We start from the raw sequence: 16,287 nt of genomic DNA, 5'->3' as shown, positions 1-16,287 counted from the left end.
AAAATCTTTGTCGATTCTATAAATGCAATTTTAGCTATTTAATTTTTTGAGAAATATGCAATTTTGCTTTAGAGAGAAAGACAGAAAATATGAAAGAAAGAAAGAAAGAAATAGACGGAAACCGAGAAAAGAAAACGACCATCATTTAGAATGACCCTCCACAGGTTTAATTATCACGGAAGCGGACACACTTCAAACCGGACGGGATCGAGCGAAAACATTTAGATTAAAAAAAAATAATAATAATAATAAAACAGTTTCATGTGTGCTGTGTCTGTGTGTGTGGTGTGCGTCTGCGCCCGTGTCTGTGTGTCTGCACGGGCTTCTTGTGAGAGGAGGCGGCAGTGAATTAAAAGTGGAATGTGTGCCTGTGATTGGTCGCCGGGCCTCTGGCTAAACCCACTCTCTTTCATCCATAAAAGAAAGGACAGGGAGCCTATGGGAGCGCTCGGCTGTCTCCTCCTACGACATGCACCAAAGTTGACCACTTAAACTACTTCCAACCTGCCAGCAGACATTATAGCGAACCCAAACTACACCAAGGGAAAAAGATTGTAGGCTAATAGCGCACATTTTCCCAGGCAACCTCCCGTGCGTCGGCTATATTTTTTTTATTTTATTTTATTTTTTTTATTATCACATCTGACGTGATAAATATACGAATTTGTCGGTATTTTTTTTTTTCTTCTATTTTTTTTTTTTGGCACGCTCGTCGCCCCCAGAGGAGAGCATCACTTTTATTCTTCCCCGGGTGGAAGGAGGGATCGGCCGGTTTCTCTGCCTGGGATTGGGATTTGACAGCAAGCCGAGAGCATCTCTCTCTCTCTCTCACTCTCTCTCTCTCTTCCCCAGCGCCTTTTTTTTCCCTCTCTTCCCCTCATTTACACACTCACACTCACTCACTCACACACACACTACCGCGCACGCACACCGAAGACATTTCGGGGTTTTTTTCCGACTTGGACTTATCACAGGTTCAAGTGCGTTTGCCGTTGTTTTGTCCGAGTAGCTACATGATGGCTACTTTGCCCGGAACAGTGCCTCGGATGATGCGCCCCGCGCCAGGCCAGAACTACCCGCGGACCGGCTTCCCCCTGGAAGGTAAGAGGAGCCGCGCGGCGTCCGGAACCAAACTACAATTACAGTTCTCGTGTGGCAGAACAGAAGTCGTCGCTGGCTGCTGTCAGCTTGTTGTGTTGCGCGCGCGTGCACGCGCGCGTGACTGCGCGCACGCACGCACCCAGACACACACACACACACACACACACACACACACACACACACACACACTTTGTTATACCGGCAAGATGCTGCATGGGGGGAACAAGGAGGTAGATGCGGCTAAAAGGAGCAGCAGGCTGCGAGACTGACTGAGTGACCGACTCGACAGGAAAACGTGGGTAATAATCGAATCGGGGGTTTATCTTTGGTAAAAAGAAAAAAAAAAGAAAAAATCCAAAACAAAATAACCACCTACCTTTAAAAATACATAGTAGTCGATTCGGTTCTTCTGGTCAGCTTTATATCACGTTGTTGCTTATGAAATGAGGCATATTTGAAGTGCTTGAATCGACATATAGGACTCAGTGGATACAGGCCCACGACATGGAATTTGATCCTACTTTATGTATTTATTACGGGGTTGTTTTGTTGTTTTATATTTCTGTAATATTATTTTTAAAACGAACGAAATTTGGACTAAGATTAGAAAAATAACACGTTTTAGCCTATATACACACTGCATTCAGTTAAAACGAATTCTCCTGTGCCATTGAGAGGAGGACCACAGATGCTAAAAAAATATTATAATTATTTTTTACACATCATCAGCCTTCAGTCCAACTTTCCTTGTCGCTGCCTGGGAAGTAAACTAAGGGCTGATGCCCATCCTCCAGCCGACTGGACATATGGGCGAGAAGAAAAAAAAAAAAAAGAAGATCTCTCTGTATTTGCATGCATTTATGGGAACAGTTTCCCCCATTACGCCCAGTCCGTGCTCAAGTGGCCTGGACTGAAATGTACCAAAACCACGTAGCTCGCGAGTTACTCGAGCTCGGGGATTTGCTCAAGTGTGCTGCTGCTGCAAATGGCAATAACACACACGGCAAAGAGACGGCTCAAAGGATCACATCAATATTTGGACAGCATGACTAGGAATAATCAAGGTGGGAAGTGTCAGCCTCTTTAAGGTCTCTTGAATGTGAAATTGGACGGTGAAGTGGCCCCGGATACACCCACTACCACCATCCCTTCCCCCGGTCTGACGGAGTGACAGGCGCCGTGCACACGCTTGGCACGGCGCTCATGGAAATGTCTAATATGATAACACGCGTCAATTGCGCCCCATTAAAAGTCCGCTCAGTTAAACGTGCCTTTATTTGCACAAACCCGGGCTTCGTTATAGCCTCACGCCCGGGCCCACACACACACACACACACACACACACACACACACACACACACACATAGCTGTGGAGAAATGTGCCGTCGTCCGCTTGCGCGCTGTGGTGACTTTTTGTCGTTTTGTTGCGGCGCAGTGTCCACCCCTCTGGGCCAGGGTAGGGTCAACCAGCTCGGCGGCGTGTTCATCAACGGGAGGCCCCTGCCAAATCACATCCGACACAAGATAGTGGAGATGGCCCACCACGGCATCCGACCTTGCGTAATCTCGCGACAGCTGCGAGTGTCTCACGGTTGCGTGTCCAAGATCCTGTGTCGATACCAGGAGACCGGCTCCATCCGTCCGGGCGCCATCGGAGGCAGCAAACCCAGGGTAAGTGGGCTCCGCGGACGGAAGCCGGGAGGTGGCGGACACCTGGTGGCTGGAGTTCACGGCTGTCAATCTGGCACTTTCACTGTTTAAAGACAAAGACTTCACTTCGAGTCTTCATGTGTAATAATAGTAATAATAATAATAATTTAATGTTATGGAGATAATATTAAACGAGGCCTTTATGATTTTTTTTTTTTTACATAATTGGACAAAAAATTATACATTTGACCTAAAAAAAATATACAATAAGTAAAGTGCGCTTGTACTTTTAGCGTTATTAAAATATTTAATTTTTAAGATTAAAATAAATAATTTGGCTACTGAATAATACACAATTGCCTTAATTACACTCTTACCTACTTTGACGTTGAAAATATTTGAGTTATCAAATTAGATTTTTTTTTTTAAAAGTACAATTTAATCCTTTGCTGTTTAATTTATTTTCCCCCTAAAATCCAGTTTCACGTGATCGATTTTTCTTTCCTACAAAAAATAATTCCTCTCAATTAAGACTGCCCTCTGTTTCCTTCCCCCCCACCTCTCCGTTTGTCTCTATTTCCTGCTGTCACACCTTTCCAAACCTGAAGCAGGTGGCAACACCCGACGTGGAGAAGCGCATCGAGGAGTACAAGAGAGAGAACCCGGGTATGTTCAGCTGGGAGATCCGGGATAAGCTGCTGAAGGACGGGGTGTGCGACAGAAGCACGGTTCCTTCAGGTGAGGCTTCATCTGGTAAGCTGCACTTCTTTTTTTCCACTTATTACGAGCCAACACTGCAGCATCACTGCAGAACCTCACGTTGAATCCAACATGTGTTTATATCCCCCTGAGTTACTGATAAAAATATCTATATTTGAGTCTAGCCGAAAACACGTGTTTGACCCAGAAATAATAATAGTATCAATAAACACTGTTAAAAACAATATTACATGCATTTTGCTGCTCAGTGGTTATTTTGATTATTCATAGTATTTCTTTCTATCATTTGCAATATTATTTGCTTGAATTTACTTCATGTAAAACTTTGTCCTGTGCTCTTATTTTGTGTGATATCCTTCAAAAAAAAAAATTTGTTTTGTTTGATGGGATTATATGGTTCTTATATGGGTTTTAGGGCTAATCATCCATTTACCTTTTTGTTGCCATTAGTGAGCTCCATCAGCCGCGTTTTGAGGGCCCGATTTGGCAAAAAAGATGACGAGGATGACTGTGATAAGAAGGATGAAGATGGAGAAAAGAAAACAAAGCATAGCATCGATGGCATCCTTGGTGATAAATGTAAGTTAACAGCAGAAAGCATATGGCCCTTATGCATATATGTCTTTTATTATTATTATTATTATTATTATTATTATTATTATTATTATTATTATTATTGAAACAGACGGCAGCCTAATTGTTTTAAATAGACTTCCTTTTCCACGTCCTCATGGGACATTTTCCCACATCCGAGCACAGCAGCATTCAGTGATTCCTGCTTCTTCTTTTTTTTTTTTTTTTCTCCCAACACGGAGCCAGCAGTTCATTCAGCCACCCGGTTATTTATGATGAACCCTGGCACAAGGTATTTAGCTGCCGAGGAGAAAAAAAATTAATTTGTGTGGCGAATTCCGCCTCCATTCACTCAGCCATCTAACGACCCCCTAAACGACAGCTGACAGTTGACCCACTTCAACAATCGATGTCAGCTCGCTGACATTTCACCACTTGTCACTTAAAAGCGGAAATCAATGTTTATATTATTATTATTTGCCTCATTAGTAATGCCGGTGGAGGACTTGCATATGTATATATATATAAAAGCCATGACGCAGGTAGACACATTGTGCTCGCCGATGAGTGTTGCCTCGTTTCAAAGCGGGGAACCGCACGGGTTTTTACGCACTATTTTGTGCAGCACATTTTACATGTTTTGATAAGTCAGTATGACTAATACATCACGTCGCGTTGGCACTGGGAACAATTCAATCGAATGTGTTTTTTTCTCTAATATTCTGAATAATTTATTTATTACAATTTTGTAGTCATTATCAATCTGTTCATTTAGTGGGTTGTTTTTTTTGTGTGTGTGTGTGTATTCCCAGTTGCCCCCATTAAACGCTCGAACATGAGTGGCGTTAGATAAGAGTTCACCTATAAGCCCTCCCTCTCTTTTTGCCTGCACGTCCGCCAAAAAAGAAAAAAAAAAAAAGAAAAAGAAAAAAAAGACGCTGGCTCTTTATTTTTCTTTTCAACTTGAAGATGAACTCTAGCGCTGCCACCTCCTCCCTCGATCCAATGACGCCTTTTTTTTTCTTCTAAATGTGAAGCGTCCGAGATACAAAAGCGAATCCTTGGAAAGCAGGACAGCGGAGAGAGAGAGAGAGAGAGAGAGAGAGAGAGAGAGAGAGAGAGAGAGAGAGAGAGAGAGAGAGAGAGAGAGAGAAAACAAGACGGGCCCGGCCATTCTCATTCAGAAATCTGGCTAAAAAAAAAAAGGAGAGAGAGAGAGAGAGAAAAAAAAAAAAACTTTGGACAAAGGGCACGGAGAGACATAAAAGGAGATGAATTATTCAGTGCTCCCCGCTGCTAGATAGTTTTGTAATTTTATATAATGGCCGGTTGGAGAATAATCAGTTGATAGCGTGAAAACGGTTCCCCCATTTTTCGCCCCTGTCAAACCCTGCGTTAATGTTTGGAGAAGAATGTCACAATTTGGTTGCAAATATCTCTGTCCATATAGATGGTGTGTAAAAATAAAAACCTGCTGGTTGGAGGGGGGAAAAAAAAAACAAAACATGTTTACGCACAGACTCAGCCGCGTAAAACTAAATGAGAGCGACTTTCCCTGCTGGCGTAAATAATTTGACTCGATTTATTTCCCCGCCTTGATTTTGTTTTGGATTTTTAATTTATTTATTTATTTATTTATTTAATTGTTCTAAAAAAAAAAAAAAACAACAATTTCAGTTTATTTCTCCTTTTTTGGGGGGGAGGGGGGGCATGCAGGCGCGTGTTTTAAATTGGGACCCAATTACCTTGCTATATAAAGATAACCTCCGCGTGAAGCAGTTGAGACTACCGGCATCCGGATGGCATCTAATAATGTTAATACTTATTAGAGTAAGCGCTGGAGACGATGCTCGCTGAATAGGTGGCTGTGTTCGTGGCGGGTGTAATAGCTCGCAGGCATAGTAAGAAATGTATTTATCCCCAATCAGCCCCTCACTCTGCGAGTTTGAAGCACAGCCCTTCTGTGGAGAGGGGTTTTAAAGCAGATTAAATAGAGCCTTTTATTTCTTTTCACTTTCATCTCGGAGCGGAGCTCACAGTAGCTCGCCCTGGGCACAAAATTCATGAGATTTTTTCTTCCCCCCCCCCACCCCACCCCATCTCCTCTCGTTTACTGATCCAGAATTTTAAGACTTTATTTATTTATCTATTTGTTTATTAGGCCCGTGTATTTTGATTCTCTCGCGCGGAGGTTACATCACGGATTTATCCCGGCTCTAATCTCGCTTTAATAAACGTGCATTTGCCGGGGTTATTTCTGGAAGCTAAAGCGGTCCCCGCAAAAGTCGCCGCGCGCGCTCGGAAAACAATCCCACCGTTTCCACTCGCTGCTGTGTTTAGCCCATATACTCTGATTGTTGTCAGCCATGCGTTAAGGCACCGCTGGTGGTTCACATTGCACACTCTCCTATTTGTGTGTGTGTGTGTGTGTGTGTGTGTGTGTGTGTGTGTGTGTGTGTGTGTGTGTGTGTGTGTATTTTTTATTTTTTATAAATGTGGCATATAGTAATTACAGTATAATAACTCAGCGAATAAATTCTGTGAAGGTTGCGGTGCATGTGTGCAACTTGAGTCTCCCCGCGTTAACCACCACCACCACCACCACCACCACTACCTCCTTCCCCCCCCCCCCCCCCTTTTTTTTTTTTTTTTGTTTCGCGCCTCCGTGCGCCCATCTGCGGGACTAATACAAGCAACGTGGCTGTCAGACGAGGTGGAGACAGGCGATGGACACTTGAGCAAATCGCGGGATTACCTGAGGTCCTCAGACTAATTAAACAGATGCCAGGTGGGATTATTTCCGCACATCCGTGGAGGGAAGTGACAGGGCAGCGGGGAGGTGCGGGAGCGTCACACCGAAAAAAGAGCCAGGTTCTGGGGGGAGAGAGGAGGGTAGTCAGGAAAAAAAAAAAAAAATTAAAAAGGCGCGCCGCCGGCCTGCCGTCCGCGGAAATATTATCTATATAATATATATAGAGAGAGATAATATTATTACGCGCCACCTTTTGTGTTCCAACCTTCTCGCCGTTGTCCACTCCGGTTAGAAACAAAGGATCCAAATTATTATTATTTTTTTTTCCCCTGCTGGCGCTAGCGAGAGAAATTCGTCCCCTCACGATGGATGTGGGGAGAAAAAGAAAAAAGAAAAAGAAAAAGCCATGCGAGAAGCTGGCCCCGCCATGCTCCCCACACATGCACACCGCCGCGCGGTGACGCACACCCTCTGGTGCGCGCACAGCCAGCCTCCTCTAAGTGTATGGTAATATAATGTAGCTATATTTCGGGTCTAAAGCCGTGCTGAATGAGAAGGACAGGGGAATGAAGCGGGAGACCACTTCAAACAAATCCATCTAGAACAGTGTGTGAGGGAGATTCACTGAAAGTATGGCCAAGTTATTTAGCTATTAATAACGTTTTTTCCTGCGGCATTGAGAGTGACTCCATCTGCACTTTCTCGCAGCTATTTGGCTGGGTGGAAATTGAGGGAGACCCAAATGTTGGGCAGAGATAACATACCCATCATAGCCCAGACCCTGCGCTGTGCTTCACTGCATTAAACTCGGATTAACCTCCCCTGTCCCCGCAGCCACTCGAGCCACATTTCACTGGAATTTACAACGGTAGGCCTATACATTTCTAATAAAGGGGGCAGGAGCTGAAAGCGCATAATAATAATAATAATATTATTATTATTATTATTATTATTATTATTATTATTATTATTATTATTTATAATAATAATAATAATAATAATAATAATAATAATAATAAAACATGTTGCATAAATTACATTTTAATTGCCTGTTGGCTAATTTTATGGGTTGAACATGTCTAAGAGATCAGACTGCATTCAGAAGAATTGATGTTAATTTAAATCTGAACAGACGTTTCTGTGTAATATACTGATATATCTGCCTTTATCAATTTATATTTAATAGCCCTTTCGGATACAATCCAAGCTTTGGCTAATTTTGTACTATGTATTTTATCTAATAATAATAATAATAATAATAATAATAATAATAATAATAATAACAATAATAATAATAATACATTTTAGCAACATGAAGAATTAAATACATTTACATCACTTTTGCAAGCAGGTGCTTTATTTTGAAATGAGTTATTTTTTTTCTCCATCTGTTCATTTCTTTCGGACTCCACCCAATGAACGATACATTTCGCCGAATCAAAAAGCAGTAGGTGTGCGCAAAACGATGTTCTCGCGATATTCTTTACGACCAGGGGTAACGTGCAGCGGTGTAACAAATTAGCCTATTGGTTCCAGCAAGGTAATCTAAGCAAAGCGTGCAACATATTAACACCGAACCATTTGCTTATGAGTAATGAGTAATGCATCAATTTTGAAAGGAGTGCACTTTAGGACTGTAGGCCTACTGGAGAGACCGTTCAGTGTCGGGGGGCTTTAAGTGTCGCCAGCATTAGGGCGAAATAAAAAAAAAAAAAGAGGAAAAAATGGAGTAGGCTTAAATTCATCCGGTGCTGGCATTTGACTTTGATCACATCAGAAATATTCATGGAAGCACAAACACTGGCTCTAGCCGCCATTATCCATCCTGACAGTGATACCTCTCAAGGCTGTCTATTAATTAAAGTGGCGCTTACCATGTGGGACGACTCCCTATCTGGGCACAAAAATGGTTTTTCCATCTCTTGTGGGGGCTCTTGAAAAGGGGCAATCTTTCCTCCCCAGCTTCTTGTGGGAAATTTAAAAGTGTACAGAGGAATACATGGGGATTTCTAGCTCATTTATAAAGACCAGTTTCTAATCCTTTCCTGCTTAATAACTTAAAAGGATTCAATTTCTCCCCTCATTTATGGGGTTATGATCGTACATTGTTAGGCGCAGATAGTAGCATTTCAAGGTTAACATTTCCTGCTCGGAAACATCGGAATATAGGCTGTAAGCCCATAGGTGCCCTTTGTTTGGTGCTACTAACCCCCCCACACCCTCTTCGCAAATGCTGATAGGCCCATTTCTGATGTTGTTACCAGTAATGTGATAACAACGCCGCACAGAGCCCAAGAAGACCAAGTCGATAAGATGCCTTGTGCCACGCCAAGCACTTTTTTTTTTTTGAAAAAAAAAAAAGAAGATATGATATTTAATTATAGCATATAATTTCACCATCGAGAATTAAATTCATTAGGCTTACGCGTGTCTCCGAGGACTGAGCGTCTGGTTGGGGGTCTCAAACCATACGAGACAAATTAAAGAGGAAGCGTTGCCCTCCAGGTATCCTGTCACAACAGTGGGGCGTCTCTCCTTTCTGTCTGTGTTTTATTTTGTCAATTTTCACTCCGGGGCCTGCAGGGCTGCACTCCAATGTCAATAGAAAACCTCAACTTTGAGTCTCCATCCTCCCCTCCTGTTTCTGCTTCAGCTTTTTTTGGCCCGCCGTCCACTTCCCCTCCCTTTTTTTCTTTTTTTTTTTTAGCGCTCACTCCCACCAGTCAACAGGTGTGGTTTGAGTGACAGGACTCTGAATGGATTATGTAAAGCATTATTAATTTCACAGCTGTGTCATTTTATATGGTTTGTTCTGGGTGTAATCTGTGTGTCAGCGCTTGTTTTAACAGGGTCTTTAATAGCAATTCATGTAGCTTTATATGGCGAATTCTTCTTTTTTTAAGTTAAAAGGAAATTTTGTTTACAAATACAAATTTATAACTTAAAACATTTGGCAGATAAATGTACATTATTATTATTATTATTATTATTATTATTATTATTATTATTATTATTATTACTATTATTATTTTTTTTTATTATTATCCGCGCCGCTCACCCGCCTCGCATCGCCATGCAACATTTACATTTCCACTCCGGGCGTCCTAATGTATTCCTTGCAAATTGCCTCCGCTTTGTCAGCGCTAATGTTTAATTGGCTGGAAGAAGATGAATGAGGCTGACAGGAATCAGCTGTCCAGAGATTCCCCTGTGAGTGTGACTCGGAAATCATAACCTAACCAGCTTTTCCTCCTCTGAAACCAGCTCGTTGAACTTGTCACATCTAATTAGGGTGTTAGCGCGCACCGAGTGCATCGGTGGGAAACAGTAGGTGGTTGGTCCGGGGGCAGCCAATAAAGGCCTTTTTGGGTCAGATGGTTGGAGCTGGCGGGGCTGCTGCTGGTGGGGGGTGGCGTTGTTGGTGCTGCTGGGGGGGGTGTTGGATGGTGAATTTGTTGAATTGCGTCGCTGCGGGCCTTTTTTTTTATTTTCTAAGCAGGCTCTGTGTTTTTTTTCCCCCCGCTATTACTCCAATTACGGCCATCCAGTGGGCCAGCCTGGATTGGACTGTATAGCCCCCCCCCCCTCCCCACCCCCCCAAAACTTAATTGGGTATGAAATTAATTACAGCTGACATGTATTAAAGACTTTTAAGTTTGGATATTTCCCCTTCGACACCCCCCGCCCCCCACCCCCTCCTCCCGCCACGAGTTTAAAGGTATGACAGTGGATTAATGGCTTACAGCCAAAATTACATTTCATTGCATCTTGTCTGCGCTGCCTGTATGACAGGTGTCAGGCAATGCTTGAATTTGGACAGAGAGGAAGAAAAATGACACAGAGCTGGTTTACGTTGAAAAAAACATTTTAGGATATATATATATATATATTTTAAATTAAATGAAGTAAGATGTCCAAAATGGTGAAATTTCAGCAAAAATGCAGTGTTTTTTTTTCGCCTGAAGTTTACTAATCCCCACACTTGTTTTCTCCTTTATCGCACCGTGATTCTGCAAACAACTCCTAAATGCATTACGCAGCCTGAGCTCGCTTGTGCCCTCTGTGCGAAACGCAACAATATAATCGTCCGCCATCTCCTGTTTAAAAAAACGGAGGCCGCGTTCTGCTTTTATTGAAATCCCCCCCCCCCCCCCGCCCTCCCCACTCCTTTTTCTTCTTTCTTGTGTTGGTACAAAAACAGACCTGTGATGTCTGACAGCCGACTCTCCCCATTGTGAGGCGAACAGCCGCCCGAATGGGACGGAGAGAAAGGAGAGGGAGGAGAAAAGGCCATTCTGTTATTTTCAGCCTTGAGACTTGCTGCATGGGCCATTCAGCCAAGTTGATGAACTCCTCCAAAAAGTTTATTAAGGGGCCGAAAACAATAAGGACTAAAGCCTTTGGGGTGCCCGGGCAGACAGTTTATAAACTAGCTTCCATTGTGCCTCAAAGGCAGATGCATGAATACTTTTGAATGGGGGCCTTCAAACTGACACGATCAGGCTGGACAGCAGCAGTTTTTTTTTTTTTTGTTTTTTTTTTTTGAAGGGAGCGAGGGTGCTTCTGCTGCCGCTCAGATCTCTCGCCTTTCTTTGCATTAATGTACATCTGCAAAAGGAGTGGGGGTGGAGGTGTGGCGGGAGGAGGAGGAGGAGGAGCAGGGGGAGGAGCCGGCCACTGTCTGTCGTGGTCACGCTGCTGCTTTTATCCCCCTCGACTTCACAATACGCGCGCACTTAAACAAACTTGAGGAAGGAAAAAGAAAGTGTCTGGGTAAACAAGCTTAGGTTATAAAATAATAAAACAAATGAAAAAAAAAAAAAAAAATCCCCACAGGAGCTTGCGAGCCGTGGGTCACCTTTCATCGCCGTCGCACTCGGCGGATTTCCAAGCGGCGGAGAGTCGTGGCGAAGGGAGACGCTTCTAATGCCTCGCATCCTATTTTCCACCTCACCCGCGCTTTATTTTGGCGGGGCGAGGGGGCGTGGAAATCAGGGGAGGGGGAGAATCTCGGCGTGGCAATTTGTCGTTTGTGTTCGTGGCGAATTATTTGAAGGAAAAAAAAAAAAAAAAACGACGACGACGCTGCTTTCAAACCGGCTGCCCGGTCACTTGAAAAGTCTCCTAAAAAAAAATAAATAAAAAAATTGGGCGGCCGAGCGGCTCCCCCTGTTGATTATATATTTCCCCTCCCTGAATGGGCTGCGCTGGTTAGGCGCACTCAAGAAGATACATTATTCTCCTCCCTTTTCAGTAAACAATGGACTGTCACTCTTTATCCCTCTTCCCTCCTCCGTCCCTCCCTCGGCGGCTTTTCCCCCTTTCTAGTCCTTCCCCCGCCGCTGGCTCGGTGCCTCGCAACATCAGAGGGAGTCCAGTGATTTGTGACCCCAGCAACCCGCGCTTAATCTCGCTAAAGAGGGGGAGCATCCACTTTGCGGCTTGGCGGGCCCCAAATAGGCCAAGCCTGCTCTGGCAGGTGTCAACATTAGCAAACAATTGCTCCTCGGTCCCATGGCCCCGTAGCCCAGTGTGACACTGAACCCCAAACTATTCGAGGGAGAGAGCCGCATAATAGGCGGCGTGGAGGTGGGGGGGGAGGAGGAGGAGGAGGAGGAGGAGGGTGGGGAGTCGGACAAGGGAGAGATTACACTGCGAGACAGCTATTAGCAGGGATGAGGCTTTTCTAAACAAACAAATAAAAGGAGGAGAAGGCGATCAATACGGCGTTTAGTTCACCAAGAGGAGTCATCACTGTGGCTTTGCAGTGTTTATTTTCTGCCCCATTGTCTTGCTTTTTCTTCTCCTCCTCAGAACGTCTGAGGGGCCGCATTGGCAATCCAATTTAGTTTTTTTTTTTTTTTTTTTTGGGGGGGGGGGGTCCCTTGGATGGCCTATCTTTTTCTCTTGTTTTTCTTTTTTTTTGCTCCACACTCGGAGTCTCGGCCTTGTAATGAATCGTGATGGGCCGGTATTACCTTCAGCGGTCGGGCCGCAACACGGGGGCCCGATGACAGAGCCCTGCTCGCCCCCCCTCCCCCTCCACTCGCTCGCTCGCTGGGGGCCAACACTTCATTAGACAGGAGAGTCTCAGTGCAGGAAATGGGAAGGGAATTAGTTGACATGTGGACTGCCGCCGCCTCTCGAGTGGATATGTGTCTTGACACGAGGGGGGGATTTTTTTTTTACTTTTTATTTTTTTATTTAAAGGCCATTTATTTGTCCCTCGCCGCCGATTCCCGGCTGTGCCACGAGGAGAGACAAGTGTCCTCAGCAGGCTGGATTAGTTTCTTGAAAAAAAAAAAAAAAAAAAAAAAATCTATAGTCATCAGACAGATTTAAGCGCTCTGAGGTTTCCTCTTGGCCCCTCTTGGCACAAAGAAACAAATGATATTGATAATAATAAAATAAAACCTGCTTAAACAAACTCGGCCGCCTTTTAAACACAAATAATTAAGCGACCTCTTGACCTCGTCGCACAATGTCGCCCCGTTGCGTAAAAGCGGTAATAGTCGTGTCAACGAGCAATAAAGCGACTAACAGCTTTCGCAGCACCGAGACGACCCGCAAAGCACGGGCTGATTAAACAGGAATCTCGGGACACAGCAAATGGACCCATCAGGCCTGTTGACAGATTTCTGATTACGTGAAGATTTTTTCCCCCCGCGTGTATGTGTGCTTAGACTTGTAGTATTGTGGTTCCAGAAGTCTCTGGTGTTGTTTTAGGCACACAACGGCAACGTTTGAGAGGTCTTCATGATGGAAAAGTGACACTTGTTTTTTTTCTTGTTTTTTTTCCTGCGGAGAGAACTGGGCGGAAAAGTCTGAGAGAATGGCCTTTCAATCTGAGGTGCTGAAGCGCTGTGGTTCGCCCGTGTTACGACAGAAGAAAGTAGAAAAGGAGAACACAGACGCAGAAAAAACAAACACTTGAATTAAACGGTCATTCATTGAATGTAATAATTGAAAAACACACATATTGAAAATAAATATGGTGCAGCTGGTTTATCTTACAGAGAGATTTTGGATGTTGGTACAAGGAGAAAGCAGTTTTAGAAAAATCTAGATCTTCTCGATGCGGGTTTATGGGGTTGAAGACACGAGTTTCTTTTGTTTTGGCACACCAAAAAGATCCTTCCACATGCATATATGTTTCCTGCACAGTGTAACAGACACATTCCAGTCTGAGGGCTCGCAGCTTCACCTTTCCAAGAACCGCTTTTGGCCCAATCTTGCGTCTCTGCATCATTTCAAATGATGCCGCGTCAAAGCCGCCGGCCCCTTCCGGTGGCTCTCGGCAGCTGGAGAAATGTAGGATAAACTATATATTCCAAATTGCATTTTCTGCCTGTCTGCGCTAATCTTAAGGAAATTTTCGGGATGGATGGTGTAATAATAACCTTTGTCTCGCCGATTAAAGCATTGTTGCCGCGCCAGACAATGACGGCGAGCGATCACAAGAATGCCGCCACACCGTCGCAGCTATTGTGTCCGCGCTAAATCGTGCGACGGATGAGCAGGTCAGAGCGGGCGGTAATTTGTCGGAAAAAGAAACGTAGTTTCCTCCAATTTGCCTTGGCAGCCGGGCTTGTCAAACTCTGACGAGCTGGCACGGATCGGGACAGTGTGTTGCATGACGAGCGTCCACTGGTTACCCCCGGAGCTGCATTAGAAAAGACAAAAAGCATTTCCGGCTAATTTTATTACAATACAGGAATAGCCCGCGTAATGTGCAACAGTAATTACGTTTAGCATAGTGCGCCCATGCTCCCCCCCCCCAGTGATGAATGAGAGCCATTGACCATGGTCCGCTAGTTTAAAAATCGGCATTAGCCTATGCTACTTAGGGCCAGAACATTTCGCATTTTATGCTCTTGATCGGCTTCGCCGCTGAAATATTCAATTGTTTTAATTGTCTGCATGTGTTTTCCGTCACCGCAAAAAAGACAATAAACATGTTCCCCGAGTGTTGCAAATCAGAAATGTGTTTTTTTTTTTTCTCTCACCCCCCCCCCCCCCTCCAAATACACACACCGCCCCTCCCGCGCCCCCCCCACCCCTCCCCTCCCCCCGTTCCCTCCCCGCCAAGTTAAAATGCGTAAGCGGTTGTCCAAACAGTGGGGTGGAGCTCCTGTCCTCGTCGACAAAATAACAACTTCAAATGTTGTCCCCCATTTTCAACTAATGGGCTTATTTCTGCATCGTCAGTCATTCTCTCCTTGGGGAATATGTAGTCTCAGTGTAAAAAGCTTTGCTACTGTGCCACATAACAGGCCCTGGATGCGCAGAAATTAATGCCAAGCGCTGTTACACGTTCAGTGTGTCCGTAAAAAAGCCCTTTATAGGAAAACACAACTCGCCCGGTTATTGATTTTAAAAGGTTGGGAGTCTTCGGCGGTGGAACACTACATTGTGTAAAATAGAAATACGATTCTAGATTGTGTATTAATGTAATTTAGGAGGTGTTTTTTTTTTTTTTTTTTTTTCCAAATCTATTTTTCCCCGCAACTGCCGAGAGGTCCAAATGTGCTGAGATACTTGAATCAAAGCGACGATCTGTCGCTGTTCTGCTGCTATTCCTGTCGCACCGCAGCTAAGCGAACGCATCACTGGCAGCGCTTTTTAGTTTTAGAGGCTTTTAAGTTAAGTTTCGCCTATTTTTAAACTCTTCCTCTTCCTCCCCTTCTTTTTTTTTTTTTTCCAAGTGTCCTCACTATCGCACCAACTTTTTTTTTTTCCCTCCACAATATTTTGCTGGCCAGCCCTGTCCAGAAAATTAGAAAACTTCCCCTAGGCACCCAAAAATGTCCGCTGTGCATTCCTATACCGCAGCCGCTAATCTCTCTTTGGCTTTGTCGAGAAAATGATTTGTTCCTCCAGGAGACCTCGGCTCGTAGCCCTGAGACGTTACTGTTTGATTTCCTGCATAGGTTTTTCAGCGCTTCCTTCGCTGGGGGGGGGAGGATGAGGAGGAGGGCTGAGACTCCGACTGGAGCGCCATTCTGGGCCGAGACCCCCATAGACTTCCGTTTCGGGGGAGAAAAAAAAATCTTTTGTGGTCTCTCTTAATTTCGTTGCTTCTGTGACCTCAATTAGCAAAGACCCGAGCTTAGGCGGCAACTTTGCGCCTGGACACAAGAGGGAACCTGCCGCAAAGCCAGAGGTGGCGCTCCGTAGGGTTCGAGTCAAGCCTCATTAGAACCCCTTGAAATAAAACGGGGGATGGAGAAAACCACTATCGGCGGCTGTTTCCCAGAACATCGACGTGAAAAAAAAAGCCTTTCAAACATTAATTTGTTTATTGAGCGAGAGAGAAAGAGGGAGCGAGGGGGGGGGGGGGGGTCGGCGCTCGGGAGAACAGCAGCGTTCGCTTCATGTCGAAACACCAAAACATTCATATTGTCACTAATATCCTAGTTTTTGTCAGTGGCGGCATTAAAGAGAGCGGAGCCCAGCCCCTCCAGCCCTTCACGCTTTCACACTGAGGCAGC

The 16,287-nt window shown here is 44.5% G+C and overlaps 1 protein-coding gene across 3 annotated transcripts in view; it reads left to right on the top strand.

Moving 5' to 3' along the window:
• Positions 1-403: 403 nt before the first annotated feature.
• pax7a (paired box 7a) overlaps positions 404-16,287 on the top strand; it is a 48,001-nt gene continuing 32,117 nt past the window's right edge. Inside the window, exons 1-4 of one of the 3 annotated variants that reach the window (XM_076025373.1) lie at positions 404-1,101; positions 2,537-2,772; positions 3,360-3,489; positions 3,922-4,050. In XM_076025373.1, coding sequence (XP_075881488.1) covers positions 1,014-1,101; positions 2,537-2,772; positions 3,360-3,489; positions 3,922-4,050 — 583 coding nt within the window. In that variant the 5' untranslated portion in view covers positions 404-1,013. Of the gene's footprint in view, positions 1,102-1,302; positions 1,397-2,536; positions 2,773-3,359; positions 3,505-3,921; positions 4,051-16,287 lie in introns of those variants that run through there. The other 2 variants (XM_076025372.1, XM_076025375.1) reach the window with 2 other exon arrangements.

The sequence above is a fragment of the Nelusetta ayraudi genome, unplaced genomic scaffold (assembly GCF_046127955.1).
Source record: "Nelusetta ayraudi isolate G7.1 ecotype Tasmania unplaced genomic scaffold, CSIRO-AGI_Nayr_v1 ptg000017l, whole genome shotgun sequence".
NCBI classification, from domain to species: Eukaryota; Metazoa; Chordata; class Actinopteri; order Tetraodontiformes; family Monacanthidae; genus Nelusetta; species Nelusetta ayraudi.
This window is presented reverse-complemented; position numbering and strand designations above follow the sequence as displayed.